Source organism: Motacilla alba, chromosome 13 (genome assembly GCF_015832195.1).
Source record: "Motacilla alba alba isolate MOTALB_02 chromosome 13, Motacilla_alba_V1.0_pri, whole genome shotgun sequence".
Lineage (NCBI taxonomy): Eukaryota > Metazoa > Chordata > Aves > Passeriformes > Motacillidae > Motacilla > Motacilla alba.
The window spans coordinates 14,489,984-14,507,617 of record NC_052028.1 but is presented as its reverse complement, the minus strand read 5'-3'; the positions used below and the strand labels follow the sequence as shown (position 1 = coordinate 14,507,617).

Here is a 17,634-nt window from a genome sequence, read left to right as displayed (position 1 = left end):
TGCTTGCAAACTGAAGCGGGAACTCTACAATACTTTCATTATATAATTACCTCTAAAATAATAATAGATATTTCCACTCCTATTTCAACTCCTATAAATACCTGTTGTTTTCTACAGCTGTGAATATGTATTTGTCTCTCTCTGCTACTTGCTGTCTTCTCTCCCAAGCAGCATTGCAGAGAGGTAGGACTTAGAGATCACCCCAACCTCAGTCAGCACTGAACCAAGCCCACAAAGAATAGACAAGAAGTGACTCATGATTTTTTTTTCCATGTATGGCATGAGTAGACAAGCAGCCCCTAGAAATGAAGCTGAAATTCTTATGCCTTATATGACAGCTGGTTTATATTCCCTGTGATAAGAAGTGGGGTACTGGCAAGTGTGGAACATGATGCAGTTGGAGTGGGCTGAGCCAGAGGAATGGGGTGGCTGGAGACTGGTGAAGCTTTTCCCAGGTTCTCTGCAGAAATCCAGGGTTTGGAGTAGTGTTTACCCCAGGTACAAGAAAAGGGTTAGGTGACAGTGGCATGATTAATAAACAGAGATGTAAAACAAGAGTGCAATCACTGGAGACACTGAGCAGGTCAGAGAAGCCCTGTGCAGGAGGGGCTCAGTGAACCTCCTAAGCCTGACCAGAGCACAGAGTGCTTATGAGTAATAACCACGTGTGGGTGTCCTTTGTTTGGCTGGGTCTGCAGGTTTGCTCTTCCTAAATTTAATTTAGGAATCCTTGCATAAACGGATAGATTTGAAGTAAACATTTTGCAATACAAAGCCTGCTGTTTTTATTTAAATTGTATTAAAATCTGAAGCTCGTAAAAAATGGTGCTGAGCTGTTCCATGGTACCTGCAGAGGTTTGGGAGGCTCCTGTCAGTTGTGCCATTTGATCTCCTGCCTGCTGCATTCTGGAGTGACTGGAGTTGAGGAGGAGACTGGCCCAGGGTGAATACCAAATGCACCATCTGAGGATGGATGTGTTCAAACTATCCTTGTCTCCTGGTGTTTTGAAAACCTTCAGCTACTCAGACAAAGTAATTTTGCACAGCACAATTCAAACAGATACCCAAACCCCTTATTTTAATATCTCTGCTTCACAGAGTTAAAGACGCTGTGTTGAGGTATTGTTAATACCTATGTCTGTGAATGCTCCAGTTCATTAGAGATGGAAGGAAAAAAGCAATTATTAAGTTGGCCAGCCCAACCCTAGTGAACTACAGGATTTTCCAGTTCAGTGTATTCCCTCATTCCTCACCACAGCAAAGTGTTGTTTTTTTTTTTTCTTTTCTCATGTTCCAGACAATGTGGCTTTGTATTTTTTTTTAACCACTAAGGTAAAAAGCATTACTCCTTTTGTGTCATAATTTTTTCCTTAGCAGTTAAGAATGCGTTCTAGGGCTTGGCCACGCAACCCTGACAGGATGAGTAAGTATTGGTGAGACTATCTGTGAGTTGCAAAGTATGAAACTATACTGTGCTGGGCTGTGAGGGAGCAGCCCCTGGATAGGATCTCCAGCTGAAGAATGACAGTGCAATAGTACAGCAAATCTGGTGCTTTTCTGGTTGAACTCACCACGAAGGTGACTGGAGGCTCTGCAGTACCACTCTGGGAAAAACAGAGTCAGCCTTAGTATCTGAAAGTAACGCAGGACTTTGTGTTCCACAGGGTCAGTAAGGAGTATTATTAAAATAGCAGGGCTGCCTTTTAAACATCTGCTCAGACACTACCTGAAATTTTGCTGACCGACTTTTCTGAGTCATCTCCCAGACTCGCAGCTGCCCAGGCGAGTCCGCACGTCCCGAGAGGACCCGAACCCCTGCGCTCCCATCGGAATTTAAACCCCAACCTCTGCCTTTCAGGGGCGCGGGCGGGCGAAATGGTCCCGGGGTTATGGACAGAACCCGTTCCCGGCGGGGAGCGCTCTTCAGCCCCAATCCCGGCTCTTTTTCCCCAGAGCGCCGCTCCGCTCCCTCAGCCCCCCCGGGCAGGTTCGGGGCGGGGGCGGAGGAGCCGCTCCGCGGGCGGGGCGCGCGCATGCGCGGAGAGGGGCGGCGCGCGCGCGCAGGCAGCGGGGCCATGGCCGCCCGTCCGCGGGGCCGCGGGGTGTCGGCGGCGCCCTGAGGCGGCGCGGCGCGGCCATGGTGCCTCGAGGAGCCGCTCTGCCGCCGGGCACCGAACCGCCGCCGCCGCCGTCGGTGTGAGAAGCGCGGAGCCACCGCCGCGCCACCGGGGAGCGGGAGCGAGAGGAGGAGGAGGAGGAGGAGGAGGCGGCGGCGGCGACCCCGCGGGTTCAGGTGATTCCCGCACGCGCGCGCCCCCGCGGCGCTCCCCGCCCGCCGCTCCCGCGCCCCTCCGCGCCCCCGCCGCTCCCGCGCGTGTCCGCGCCGGTGCCGGGGCTCCCCGGCCTTCCCTGCGCGCAGCCCCCCTCCCGCTCCTCCCCGCCCTCCGCCCCCTTTCCCCTCCCCGCTCCCCTCCTCCGCCGGCGCCGGCAGCCGCCGGGGTTACTGGAGTTCAGCGGCGCCGGGCAGGATGCGCGGGGCTGCCCGCGGCGCCGGCGGTGAGCGCGGGAGTTGCGCCGGGCGGGGAAGAAGTGTCCTGCTGGCGAGTGGGGTAGCGGGGGTCGCGGTTCGCATCGCCGTGCTGGCTCCGGGGATGAGCTGCGGGCTCCCGCAGCCCTGACACAGCTTGGCCCGAGGGCTGCGGTGCTGCCCGCCCTGCCTGGGGTCGGGCTGTGCCCGCAGCCGGCTGAGCATCACCCGGCCCGGTGCCGTCACGGCTGAGACACGGAGCGGAGCCGGGCACCTCTCCTGGAGACGGGCCCTGGAGCATATGGTCATGCTTATGTAAGGAGCAGCCTGCCCGTGGCGTGGAGAACAGGGCTCTTTGCATCTTCCCTACTTGTGTCATGTCAGTCGGTTTTATGAGACCTTCTGTAGCCTTATAAAATAAGGTTTGTGATGAGAATTTTCATTTTTCTTCTATGCTCGGGAGTAGTTCTGCGTACCAAGTATACTTGTGACAGATGGAGCTCTTAGAGCGATTCTTACCTTCTGGTTGTGCTGCCTTTTTGGGGGTGTGTGTGTGGGACCCGGTGCATAAATAATGTGATTGGGGGAATAAAGTGAAAAAAATGTTAATTTTTTTTTTGTGTGTGTAATGCCGCAAGTATCAGCAAATGAAGGAGAATGTTAGAAGCTATGGGCAAAGTATACCAAAGAAAAGTGAGATTTGTGTAATATGTTTGACTCATAAATATTAGCCATTTGTGATCTCATTCAGAATACTCTCCTTTTGAAATCTGTAGGTGTTGCGGTATTCGTTTCTTACGCAGTTTTTAGTACAGGAGTTTCTGTTAACTTGCGTTTCAGACTTGGATACTTCCACATATATTTCAGTTAGGGTTTGTCTGTGTTTGTAATGTGTCTGTAGAGATAAAACTTGGGAGGAGAAGAAGGGAATAATTCTTAATTACTTTTTGATCATTCTTGTAGGGCGGAGGGTTAATGAAGATAGATTTAAAAATGGAAAAAACATACTTTGGTTAGGTGGGCGCTCTAAGATATTGCACCCCATGACTTCGGTTGTCTGTAACCTTGGCTTTTTTTTGCTGGTTAGCTTAGATAGGAGGAGTCCTGTGCAAAACTGTATCTTTTTTGTTTCTAGTTAGCTTTAATAATTGGTAATCGGCTCTGGTTTTCGAGTAATAATATCACTAAAGTATTTAATTAATTGCTGAACTCATTAGCATTAGGAAATAGTTGTCTTTGCGACCACCATTACATAGAGTAGGTTCATCAGAAATCTTACAGAGCAATGTAAGACTGCTGCTCATCCAGAACAAGGATTGGCTTTGTTTACATCAGCCTTGAGGAGCTACTGATGTTAGAGCCACTTCTTTCCGAGAGACACGGACTGAGCAACATTCGGTGGAAGAAATGCTGGGGAGTTCCTTCCTTTGGGAGAGGATGGGCAGAGCTCGGTGCCTCAGCCCAGTTCGGCAGCTGGAGCCCTTGGTGCGGAGGCAGAAGGGCGCATCGTGCCCGCGAGCTCGGAGCGATGGCTGTGTCTGGAAAACTCTGTGAGCCTGCTCGGTGTTTGGTGTTGCACTCACAAACCTTCTCCGAGCTGTTTGCTAAACTTGGGTCGCTTTCCTCCTCTTCAAACAGCGCAGATGGCTCCTCTTCCCCTCCTCTGGAACCCATGTGGTGATTTACTCTTCCGACTCCATTTTTAGCTACAAATACACCTGGCAGTGTCTGATGTGGCTAGAGTGGACAGTTCACCATCGCTTTGCTTTTTAAGTGTGCATTCAAGTTCAGTCCTTCATTGTGATTCAGGCATCTGTACCTGTTTCCCTGCCCTTCCAGCATCTCTCATTTCAGAGGCCCTGCTGCTCTGTAATTAGTAGCATTCTTGGGAGGAGCGCTCAGAAGTGGGTACTTGATCTTGAGGAGCTTTTCTGGAAGAATTCTTTGGTTGCGTATCTTGAGTTTGAGCATGTTTTAAAGGGAACTTTTCTGGGTATTTCCACTGTGCGTTTGATATTTCTGTCAGGCGAGTCTGGTGCTGCAGGAAGCTGAGCTGCCTATTTCACAGGCCTCGAAGCTTTATTTACATGATTCTGAAAACAGATAAGGCAGCAGCAGCAATGGAAACTTTATCAGTGCTGACCTAGAGAAATCTTGAAAGTCTTATTTTCTATTTTAACTTCTTACCAGTCTGGTAGCTAGTTATTGTTATTGCAGGTTCTAAACACAGGCCGTGTCTGAAATGGCTAAAAACTGCCTGAGCAACTGTGGAGGATGAAATCTATTTCATCCTGTCGTGTGGCTTCATCCTGGTAACACGCTTGGGTTGCAGGGTTTTTTGTGGGCTTTGCCTGTGTCTGGTGTTCCTGGGATCCGGCTCTCTGGGGTGGGATGTCACTGCATCATCTCAGGCTCTCATTACTGCTCGGTGTGCAGCTCCTCTGGGTATTCTCTCCTCTGCAGAGGCGCTTTGGGATTGCTGCCCAGATTTTCTCAGAATGTGCTGATACAAATGTGGTTAGGCAGGCTTGTAGGTGTGGGCTTGCAAACACGGGCTGTGATGGCAAAAAAACCTGCTGAATAACTGGTTAATAAACCAAACCTTGAACTGGTCAGAGACTGGGGAGCCAGAGAGGACCTTGGAGCAGTTTGGTTTGTTGAGTCAACCTAGATTTTCTTCTCAAGATTTTAATTAAAGGTATTATTAATTATATTTTAATTTTAATGAATTAGCTTGCTGTCTTTCAGGTACCCAGCTAAGCTGTGATCTCAAAACCACGCAGCCCCTCTTAGTGTGACTGGGTTTGAGCTGATCGTGTGCAGGCAGAGCGTGGATCCCATAGGAATGCACAGAAGGACGGATTTTGCTGCATACCTGGTGGATTTGTTAACCTTTGTTAACACGTGCTAGTCCCCGAGTTCAGTTCCTTTGTCTTACCTGCTCATTATGAAAAAGAAAAGCCACAGGATGTTTTACAGGCTACCAATAAATAATATAATGCGCTTGCTATGTAATTGAGAGTGGGCTGAAATTGTTAATAGTGTATAAATGTACTTGAGAAATAAATCTTTAAGGAAAACTTTATCTTCACAGCTCTGTAACATGTATCTTCATTTCCTGGATTGGTTTTCTTTCCCCTCATATAAAAATTGCTAGAATTAGTGAAAAGTTGGAAATTAAGATTATTTTTCTATTCTTTGCAGTTAACCGTACGTAGTTGCTTTTGTCCATTTTTAATATGCCTTTACTGTGAATTCATGTTCACCGAAGTCTCTGTGAGCAGAGAAGAGTTTGACCTAATTTATTTTGCAGTAACATTTGCTTTTGCAAAACACGTGCTGTATTTGTTTGGAATGGTTAACCTTAGCTGTGCCACAGTTCACAGCTAAATGAGTCTTGGATGCGTAGGAATGTAGGAATTACTGTGTTTTCTAGGTAGAAATACCAGTTCTTCAGGCACACCACTGCAGCAGTTGTATAGCAATCCAAATTGTTAGACCAGATGGGGAAAAAAAAAAGGGAAAAAATGAGGAGAAAAAAAATAAGGAGAAAAAAAAATGTTGTTTGTTTGTGTTAACTGCTTACACAGCAAGATCAGGCTGTCTGTTTGCTGACTGACTCTCTAAACCTTTAAATGGAAGGCTGAACACTCTCTGGTTATTATTTGAAATTCCTGAGCTACTCGGGTGGTGTAGGGTGAGCATTACTGGGAGCAGTGACTGGGTGCCAGTGCCGGTGTTGCTGTGCACGTCTGCAGCGTTCCAGGGCTTTGTTCCTGCTCCTGGTATCTCGCTGGATCTGTCCTTCTCAGCAGAAATCTTTGATTGCTGTCCTTGTTGGCCGGTTTAAATTGTATGGGAGCAAGGCAGTCTTTTCCTTTCCTTGGCACTGTCTGCGAGGGAGAGAGCCCTTTTGATGGATTGGTGACTCACGTACTCTGAGTTCTAGGTTTGTTTTTGTTTTTCTACAGAATCACACAGGGAGATTCTTTTCTAAGTGCATATTTGATAAACCTTTTAGTCCTGTTCCTTCCCTTTGTTCTCTTCCTCCCAAACTGATGACAGAAAGATCTGAGTCTTTGAAGAATGGGATTCTTCTGTAATTCAAATTCTTTTTGCTCCTCAGACCAGGACAGGTGTAAAGAAGGGAGTGAGTGGGAAGAACCCAGCTGATGGGTCTAATTTTAGATGTTGGACTGTGACACTTAGCTTTTCTACAGCTACAGATTGGAGTTGTATGTTTTGTATTTTGTTTGGGTTTATTTTTAAAATATTTCTTCCTTTTCAAAGTCTGTCTAGCCAAGTTTACCTCAAAGGAAAACAAAAGGTTTTCCTGGTGATATTTTTAGTTTCAGAATCTATTACTGAAAAATAATCTAACATGGAAACTAAACTACAGATCAGAATCCACTTGTTAATGGATGTATCCAGAGTAACTGGAGTTTCATAGATGTGAGAAACAGAAGTTGAAATTCTCTCTTTTGGATTTTAGTCAATCTTGCCAAGTATTTTAGATTGTGATGCTGCAGCAGAATGAGCATCTTGTTCACAGATGTGAGGCTGAATGTTGCAGGATCAAGTCTGGTTTTGAGGTTCTGATTTGACTGGAATTGCTTCCTGTGGTGATTTTTGGTGGCAATAGGCTTGGAATAATTTACATTTGCAGGTATTCCAGTTTATTTCTGTAACTATTAAGTAACTTTGTGATTAATGCTTTCCTAAATGTACAAACTTTTCTCTGGTAATGTAATTTTGTACCTGTGTGGATAAATGAGTGCAGATTTTTGCTGCCCCTTGTGCTGCTTTACCAGGGAATATTTTCTGCCTGTGATGTGATGGATTTATATTTATGTTGGTGCAGGAGCAACAGTTACACTGGTTTAAGTGGCAGAATTCACAGCTTCAGCTGAAATGGCAAAAATTTTGTGATAAAACTTCAGAAAAAAAATTTTGTGAAAGAGAAAATGTGTGTTATCTTCGAGAGGGTACGTGCTGTGTGATCACACTCAAGATGGTCTGATCTGCTGATGGAATGAGCTGGGACAAACTTGAAGGAGTTTTTTCCCTTTTTTTTTAAATTGATTTTTGCCAACTCTACTGTTTTCTTTAAGGCTAACAAGGAACATGCTAATGACAAAATGGGTGTGCCAGTGGAGGGAGGGATTTTTGAAATACAATTGTTATAAAAAAAATATTAGCAATCCATGTTCTGTGAACAATCAGTTATAATGGGAATTCTTTAAAAGGTTGTTTTGGCCAAATAGCACAACTTAAGATCTGAAATCTGAAGTTCTTGGTCTTGGCTTCTGCTGGAATGAGTTAATTTTAATAGCTGGTGCAGTGCTGTTTTGGATTTAGTGCAAGAATAATGTTGGTGGCACACCAATGGTTTAGCTGGTGCCAACAGTGCTTGCTCAAATCAAGGACTTCTCAGTTTCCTGTGCCCTGACAGGGAGCAGGTGCACAGGGAGCTGGGGGAACTGGGCAAAGGGATATTGCACAGCACAGAACCTCATGCCCAGAGTATAAACAGGGGGGATTGGCTGGCAGACACTGACTGCTGCTCAGGGACTGCATGGGCATTGGTCAGTGGGTGGTGAGCAACTGCACCGTGGCACTGGCTTCTCTTGGGTTTTAGTCCTCTCTTTTTCTATTATTTTTTTGGTTATTATCTGCCATTCACCACAGTTGCTATCATTATCACTCTTCTATCATTATTTTATTTATTAAAGTGTTCTTATTTCAGCCAAAGGTTTTTGCCTTTTTTTTTTCACTTCTCCTCTCCATCCCTCTGGGAAGGGGTGATGGGTGAGCAAGTGGCTGTGTGATATTCATTCCCAGCAGGGGTTAAACCATGACAGTCTTCCTGAGATTGTTCCTTTTCTTACTCTAATTTGGAGCAGGGAGATCTTTGAAATCATGAGAAAAAATTTTGAAACACAAACAAGTGGCTCCCAGTCCATGTTTTGGCTTCGTACAACAAGTGACCTATTTTTTATTTCTAACGTCTGAGCATCCAGCAACTCCTGTCATCATCATTTATCTAAAGGTTTTAGAGGTTTAATGTTGTGGTTGGTTTTTTTGTTTGTTTTTACACCAATCAAAATAATGTATTGTGAGAGCTCTTTACAATATAATGAGCTTAGAGCAATGGACTTTGCTTGTCTCTATTTCGTTCTGTTGGAACTTGGCAGCCATTACAGCTGAGCCTTTATTTAACACATCCGCGTTTCTAGTGGAGTTAATTTTAAAGGGTTTCTTATTAGTACTGGGCTTTTTTGTCACTCAGGGACAGAAGATGCTGTGGAGCTGCAATGGCTGCACCTCAGCACTTCCGTTGCGACATGATGTGGTTTTCAAAGTTTCAGTATTGCTTTTGTTTTCGCAGCATTTGAAATCTAATTATTCTTTCAGATAATCTAAATGCTGTCCTTTTTCATTTGCTGTGTCTCAAGTATGTGTGCATGAGTTTGGGAGGCAGAATTTTTCAGCTTGATTTGGACATGCTGACCCTCAAGTAAACTTTCAGTATTAAGTTGTCCATGTCCATGTAATTCTCTTTTTGGAGTAATTAAGGAGAGCTCAAGTGAAAGTTACCTTCTTGTCATGCATGTTTGGTTGTTGTTGATGACTGAAAAAGCTTTGACAGTTTTGAGAATGTAATCTGATATCAGGCACTTGTTGTCACTTTACGTGGGTATTTTTATGACAGAATGAAAACCTGTCAGTCCCTGCTCGTCCCTATCCCTACATCCTGATCTACTTGGAAAAGGAACCTAGTAAAAAACCAGGAGGCAGCCTGATTTCAGAGTTTTGATTACATTTATGGACTTAACGAACCCATAGATTTTGGAAAATACTGGGACATTTAAAATATTTTGATATTAATTATTTAAGTTTGTAATTTTTGTGTCTCTTCGTATACAACCTGTGTAACTCCCAACTTCTGTCTGTTTGTACAGGACCATCCCTTTAAACTCAGTCTTGTATTCACACAAAATGTTGAATGCTCTGATTCTGTAGTAGCTGCTTGGGTGGTAGTTTTGGTTGTTCATTCTAAATATTTGTAATCTTCTGGCTGACCTTTTAATTTGTGTTGGGCAGCTCTGTGAAATGCTGGTGTTGTGTGGGGTGCCCAATGTGGTTGGAAGGCACTTCCTGCACAGGGGAAGGATGTGCTCCCCTTGGGGTTTGTAGAGCTGTTGCAAGAGCTCTGTAAAATGTGCCAGCATTTACATAACTTGAAAAATCACACTGTGGGCTAGACAATGGCAAGCAACAGCCCTGCAACCTGTGGTTTATTGAGCCACATCTCAGTTTTGATCTGTCCTGAACTTCTTGAGCTGAATTAATTTTATGTCATCATGGCTTGAGAAGTGTGAGCGTGGCTGAAGGTGTGACATGAACAGTTGGCAGTGTCATCTAGGCCGTGGCAACACAAATAAAACCTCGCAGGAGGCTTGTATGTAAGAGAGAGGTCTTGGGTTTTTTTGGTTATTTGGGTTGTGTTTTTGTTCTTAATGTATATTTGCATGGTTTCACTTCATGCTGGACTTCCGTGCTGGCTTGAGGTATAGAACTTGCACAGCTGCAAAAGCTTTTATAACTTACACAAGGACAGTATGAATAAAGTCCTGTAAAACTTTATTTAAAAGTGTAGTTCAAGTGCAGGTTTTTCCATGTCTTTGCTCAGGCTGCAGTTCTTTCCCGCTGTCCCCCTAATAATTGGGATTGGGAGCCTTTTCTTAAGTGTGACCTCATGGGGGGCTGATTGTGCTGCTGGTGATTTTACTTTGAGTGGCTTCTTGTGGATAAAAACTTGCTGGATCATCCCCATCTTCAACTGCACTTCTCTAATGCAGCCTGCAGTGAATCATGTTCAAGGCATGGGCGGGTAATGAATGGTAAAACCAGCACATTTCATTTAGGAAAAACTGTCAGTCTTAGCTGACAGGATGTCAAACTGATCCTTTTGCTCTTTTAAATCATTTTGTTGGTTACTTTTGAGATGCTGCTGTGGACCAGTTGTTTTTTAAAAAAAAGTGCCCTTTTTTGTTGTGCATCGTCCATCTCACCTGCTGGCAAATCCAAATTTAAATTACCTTCTAGTCAGGAGGGAGGATATGGTCATTTGTTTGTATGATTCTTTGTGAGTTACATAGAAATGAATAGAATCAGTTGCATTCTTGGTCCCAATCTTCAAAACACACAGCCCTCAAATTATATAAATAGATAAATTTGTAGAGGTTAATGAAGGCTGTAAATGATTTTTTTAAAGCTTTTAGGTATTTGGAAATTATTTATTGCAATTTGTGTTGAGGAAGTGAATCCAAAATATTTAAAGACCTGCCTTAATTGGTGATTATTTAATTTGAGAGACACGGAAATAGTGCTAAGCTAGATGGATGTAGTGTCTGAATTTTGTTGGTGTTTGGTTTTCATAGCACACAGAGTATTGCATTCTAATGCTGTTGATGTAAATGTTTATGTAGTACCTACCACACTGGGGGATTTCACTGAGATCTCGAATGCTAAATGAGTGTAAATAAGAACGGTGCACACCCTTGGACCATTTTCATGTCATTAACCTGCCCTCCCCCCCATTTTACAGTGTCACCATGGAAAAAAACTGCTAGCAAATTGACCTTTATATGGCCAAAATAGAAGCTGTCCTGTCTGGATTTGAGTTTAACTCAGTTGATTCATTCAGCCGTTTGTGGCCACACAGGAAGCCCCATTCACGGGATCACAAAGCCTAATGGCTGTTTGTACAGTGGGATTGATCTGATTACTCTTCTCTCTCTTGTGCTATTTACAGTCTGCTGCCAATTCACAGAAAGGGAAGAGAATGGCTGCAAAGGAGAAGTTGGAGGCAGTATTAAACGTGGCCCTAAGGGTCCCCAGCATCATGCTGTTGGATGTCTTGTACAGATGGGATGTCAGCTCATTCTTCCAGCAGATCCAAAGAAGTAGTCTGCACAACAACCCTCTCTTCCAGTACAAGTACTTGGCCCTTAATATGCATTATGTGGGTAAGTAGAGATCTATTCAAGAGAAAATACTACTCTACTAAATACCTTTTGGCTTGCTACAAGAATTTTAAGAATTTAGTAACAGCATGTTAATATATTGATTACAAAGAGTAACACGACAATGCACTCATTACAGTTCTGCCTAAGGGACAGTTTATGTTAGCAGCAAAGAAATCCTGCCCAGGGTTTTTACTGATTGCTGTTATTTAGCCTTTACAAGTATACCTGGTGTTTGAAAACACATTTGATGTCCTGAACAGGGACTTTGGCTGGGGTCTGACTGATGAGGAAGCTGCTGTGAAATGCTGTGCAGATAAGAAGTGTAGAAACTTAACATTAAACGAGAGGCTGGGGAAAAGGTGGCCTGGTTTGGACTGACCGCAGCACTAGAAATTCAGTTTTCTCTGCTGCACCATTTTGGCTCTTCAGTTTACATCCTTATGACCCATCTCTGTGCTGTGAGTGGATTCGAGCAGGTAACCAGTCCTTGTGTTGCAGATAAATGGACAAAATTACTAACTCAGCTCAGGCAGCTGAGGTGTGAGCCTTGGCCTGCAAGTCCAGCTCTGGAATGCCAGATGTCTGTTTTTAGGAGATGAAAGGATTGGTGTTCTGGGACCTGCTCTCCAGGTGAGAGTGTGATTCATCTGCACATGGGGTAAATTAGGGATTGGATTTGGGCTGTTGAGGTTGATCTCTGGCAAGCATCTGCCTGAGCACTGCCTGGCTTGGAGAGAAAGGGCTAGCATATAATTTAACCACTCTGGAGTGTTTCTTCCTTGTAGATGGTTTTGGAAGATAAAGATGCACTGCAGTCAGCTCAAGGAAACAAACTTTACTTAAGCAGTTAGGAAACTGTGGGCTTTTGAAGCAGCATGTCCTGACTTTAATCCTGACTGCTTTAAGTCTTGGCATGAGGCTTCCCTTTTTTTGTTATGTCTGTTGTCTGTAAATCATTTACTGCACTAAAAGTGTGTGCAGCTTTCTTTGTTATGGCTCCACTATACTCGTGCTGGGATGACAGTGTACTTGCAGTAGGAGACACTGGTGTCACAGTTCCCTTTTCCCCTGTCTGTGGGAGAGGACAGCTCTGTTTGGAGCTGGGGAATGTGACACAGGGCTGTGGTGGCCTGTACCTACAGCTGGCTTTCTCCTGCATTTGTGTGCGCACACAAAGCTTTTTGGGATCACTTTATCAGATCAGGTTCTAATGCAGAATTAAAAGCTGTGCAGTAGGTTTTCAAGATGGCAGTGGGTAATTTTCAGCTATGACAAAGCCCCTCTTAATAGGCGTTTAATAATATTTTCCTTGTTAAAGTATGTTGAGATACACCAATAAAAAACACTACAGAGGGGGTGGGTATTGTTACCAAAAGAATTTCCCATCTGGTTGCTATTTTTGTACTAAACCAGTGAAATCTGACTTTTTGCTCCTTGTACAAGGGGTGCTTTTGTCCTGGTGCACAATCACTCAGCAGTTCTTTTACTTCTTGCTTTTATGACATTGAACGTATGCACTTTTGTTTCCCCAACTGAGGTTGCTGAGCAAGAAGAGCTTCTAAATTGTCAAACAAGGTGCTTGTTTTAAAAGATATTCAGGCAATTTTTAGTGACTAAACTTTTCACATAAAGTTGCTGTGTTTCATTTCCTTGGTTGTTGGGGATTTAAGCTGTGTCAGGGTGAAAGTGGGCTAAATCAATTTACATGCCTCCATGACATTTTATATAGATTTAGTTGCATCACTTTAGAGTATAACATTAATTAAGATGATGTATCAAAATATATAAATTGGATTTGTAGGGAAAACAAAGTACTTTTCCACCAGTTTGGAGAATTGAGCTTCTTTGAAGATACATTTGAGGAAATTAACTGCCAGCATATAATTTAAACAACAATTCACTGTGGATGTGTTTCAACATGCTAATCTGCTTTATTTAGGAAAAAGAAAAATCCTCTGTTCATATTTGCAGTTAGGAAACACTATCAGCAAATGCAGTGGCAGCTTTGCAATATCAAACAATCACTGAATTTCTTCTACAAGCCAGTATCTTGTAGTGCTATATATAGTGCTATATAAGTGCTTCCAGCAGCTGAGGAAATTGGGTGCATCTATCTCGGGCAGATGCTCAAGGAACAATTTGATTAGAGAGCCCTAAAAATTAATAAACTCTACCAATCTTTATATAGTGAACCTTTTCCTGGAACTAAGGAGACAGAATTGGAAATTTGTTCAGACCTGGGGGTTTCCAGGAGTGTCTTTTCTGCTTCAATGTAACAAGTGAAATGATGTGTGTTCCTGTGTGATTCCCATTCCAGTTAGCAGTACTGTGAGTATAATAAAAGCTTCTGAAATGCACTTTGTTCTTTGAAACAACTTTTCCTTTTCATATCTTTTCATGAAACAGCCCTTATCTGCTTGAGCAAAGGAAAATACTCAGTCCTGATAACCACTCAACCACAAGTTCACCTGCATGAAATTTAACTAAATATGGACAGAGCAGTGCAAACAGCAGAGATAAATTTCTGGTTAGAATCGGTGAAACCTCTGGGTAGGGTAGATTAGCACTTACTGCCAGACTTCTCCATTTTCATCTGCACTGTAGAGTAGCTGTGAGAAAACAGATGCTTCTTTTTGTGTTCTTTTGGTGGAGAAGATGGAAAAAAAAGTTGAAACCACGTAATTTCCTCCTGTGAAGAAGGGCAAAGCAGTGCTGTTTGTGCCAAGTGGTAAATATTCTGAGCTGGATGGAAAGAGTCATGAGCTTAACCTATAATCAGAGTCAGGCTTGGAATTTAAGTCACTGTCATGGGTGAGGCACAGAATTGCACAAAATACAGGGTTTTCTTACTCGAGAGTAAAAATAGAGCAGTTTTCTATCTTAAACTGTATTCTTTGTCATTACAAAAAATAAAAAGAAATTCTCAGGGGAAAAAAAAGGTATTTAAATATTTGGAATAGTTGGAAGGTGTGTCATCTTTCACAGCCCTTTTTGTAATGACAGTTTCTTGAACTGCATGGTTAATACTTTAATCTCTTGGTCACATCACTTGCCAGGTGCAAACTGCTTGTTATGAATGCTGCTTTTATGAGGGGGGCTTGAGGGAGGAGAAACCTGCTGGACTTCCTGCCCCTGCGTGCTAATTGCACCCTTTGGTCTGCCCACTTCTGTTTAAGCTCTTGGGCTTTACGTAGAAGATCTTTTATTCAGATTTCTTTTTTTATGTTGCCTTTTAAGGGGAAAGATACTCTACTCTGGTACAAACACTGTAAGAAGTGCCAAGTGAAGCTTCAGTGTGAGAAGAAATGAGCTGGTTCATTACAGAAACAAATTTCCTAAAATTGCAAGAAGAGGATGGATGACTAAATGTGTAAATACAGTTAATGCATACAAAGATGAGGTCCTGCTTAGAATCAGCATCTCTGGCTTTGCCTCATGTCTTCTGTCTTTCTCCTGCCAGCAGCAGTTAGATAAATGGCTAGTAGAACTATTTTCTGAGTGTTACTATTTCATTTTAAACTGTAGCTATTTTTAATCAAGTGCAGTTTGATGACACGGGCTTGGTCTTTATTTCTTAAAATAATTACTTGTTACGTCTCCTCATTCTCTTCTTGGATAAAATGCAGTGTGTGCTGGAGTTGGTAGGACACAGGAGGAGGTAGAGAGTGTGCCGTGCTCCAAATCCAGCACAGCCTTTTTTATTTTCTGACTCAGGACTGAAGATTCCTCTTCTGCTCCCTAAGTGTTGTAGGTTTTTCCTAAGCAGCTTTCTCAGCATATGGATACTTTCAGGTAGCTTTTCTGTATGAAGCTGATGTCTCTTTTTTTGGAAACCCACATCACTACTTTTTTTTTTTTTTTTTAATTTTTTTAAAGGAGCCACTAGCAGCCTTTTTGAAAGGAGATACTCAAAATGTTTTTGATACTGAATACCAGTCTCATGACAGCATTGCAGCTCATCTTAGTGATTTATAAAGAGCCTCTGAATCAAATGGCAGAACTGGAATCAAAAGTCCATTTTATTTGTTCAGACAATACTGCAAATCTCTGTAAAGAACTCAGTTTCTTGGATTATTTATACTTAAAGTACCCAATCTGTTATGCATTTAAAAATTGAAGAAACAGCTGTTGATGGCAGTACCCCTGTAATGAATAAATTGTTTTGTTGGCATTATTTTCACCAAGATGTGCAGATGTTGATAACAGGATTTCTCATCTCTGTTTTTAGTTGTTCTGAGCCAAGACTGAGTTAATGCCAATTTCCATATGTGCAAGTATGTTTAGTTGTGTTCTTTCTCAGTTTTGATCTAATACTTTTACATACCTATCCTCCAGAAAATAACTCTTAAAAGTCATCCTCTCTTGAGATGGATGATTTAGACGTTGATAATTTATGAAATCTGTGTAAATTGCAGTGTAACCAGTCTGGTGATTGGTTATCCTGAGAATTAGACACACTAAAAATAAAGATGCCAGTTGCTTCTGTAGCATTTCTACCATCTCAAATGCAGGCTTTCAGAAGTATGTCCTGTACTCTTGGCACCTGCATGTCGTGGCCAGATATTTGTCTGAACAAACTGAAATGAGGACAGTTGAGGATTAGGCTGAAGTGCAGTGACTAACTCAGAGTGCACTGATCCCTCTTTGAGGCAGGAGAGCTGCGTGTTGGGATGGAGCCTGTGGCTCATGACTTGCTGCTTCCCAGCAACTTGCTTTGCAAATCATGGACCCTTTACAGGGGATATGGGAAAATGGAAAAGTAGGGCCCTCTGAATTAATTTCCTGGTAGAATCCAAGCAATTGTGCTCCTGCTTTCTGGCAGTCCAAGAGTTGGTGTGGCCTTATTAAGAAATGTTATGAACTCTTTGATGTGCAAAGTTCTCACTTTTAGACTAAATGTGCAGGAAACTGTGAGTGATAGTATGAAATGGACACAAGGGATCTGTAATCATGCAAATGAGCACTAAAGTGCTTCATAAAGAGGATGAGTTGTGACTTTGATCATGTTCCAGAAGCCTCCATTGTGTGCAGTCAGTAAACTCAGACACCTGAGTCGGCAGAGAGGTAATTCTGGTGAGAGAAGCTGGGAACACCTTGGTGGTGCAGAAATGGAGAGAGATTGCTGAAAGGCAGTCTGGGAGCTGCTGCTCACTGAACAATGAGCACTGCACAGCCAGAGGTTTTCACTGAGCTGAATCAACAGGTTGTGAATGAGGTCATGAACTGGTTAATGCACCAGTGTTCTTGTCCAGCAGTGTTCAACTTGGCTTTTCTGCATGGGATGATTTTCACAGTTCATTTTCTCCAGTGGAGCCTAAATCTGTACCGTCTTGCATTAGAGGCAGTAGAAGTTCTCTGCTTCCTTGTGCTCCTGAATAGGAGCTGAGTGGGGGATTTGTGTGTTTTTAAGGTTGGCAGAATGTGTCTGCTGTATTGCTGCTTGCAGCTGGAGGCATAAAAGTGCAAGTCTCCTTCTTGGTGTTGTGGCACTAGGGCACTCTGTATTCAGGAAAGATTGTTCTGTCTTTTCTTTATCTTGTTTATTGTTTTTAACGTGCGTTAGAACCATTCCTTTACTGGGGCAGGAATTGGGCTTCCCTGAGCCTGCTGCTTGCTTTATACAGAAATGTACATGGTGAGTCAAAAGGGACAATGCACCAAGTCCCAAGAGCAAAAATAGCACAGCCCAAATCAAAGGAGGGGAGTGCTCACTGCTGACACAGAGCTCAAAAGCTCCATTTGGACGGAGTGAGTGTTAGTTATTGTTAACCCCTGCTCAGAGGTTACCCAGTTAGATGACTGTTTCTCAAACTCTAAGTCCTTGTGTGTGGGGACTCTCTCTAAAGGGATGGATGTTCTCAGCATCGTGTTTTCTTGAGGAGGTGCAAATGAAAACAGAACGTAATGATTTAGATGAGAAAGCTACTGTGAGAAATTTCATTTCCTGGTCTTTTTTTTTTTTTTTTTTGAAGTGGAATCTTATTTACAACGTACACTAATTACTTCCTTTGTCTGTATGAGAACAAAGGAAACAGAATATTATTGGAAGTATGTCTGAATTTGAACTTGTCTTCC

General features: G+C 43.1%; 1 protein-coding gene across 4 annotated transcripts in view; it reads left to right on the top strand.

Annotated features, from left to right (window-relative positions):
• Window positions 1–2,043: 2,043 nt before the first annotated feature.
• The window catches only part of RNF145 (ring finger protein 145), a 47,193-nt gene continuing 31,602 nt past the window's right edge, over window positions 2,044–17,634 (top strand). Inside the window, exons 1-2 of one of the 4 annotated variants that reach the window (XM_038149840.1) lie at window positions 2,044–2,293; window positions 11,346–11,559. In XM_038149840.1, the coding sequence (XP_038005768.1) occupies window positions 11,376–11,559 (184 nt within the window). In that variant the 5' untranslated portion in view covers window positions 2,044–2,293; window positions 11,346–11,375. The other 3 variants (XM_038149844.1, XM_038149841.1, XM_038149842.1) reach the window with 3 other exon arrangements.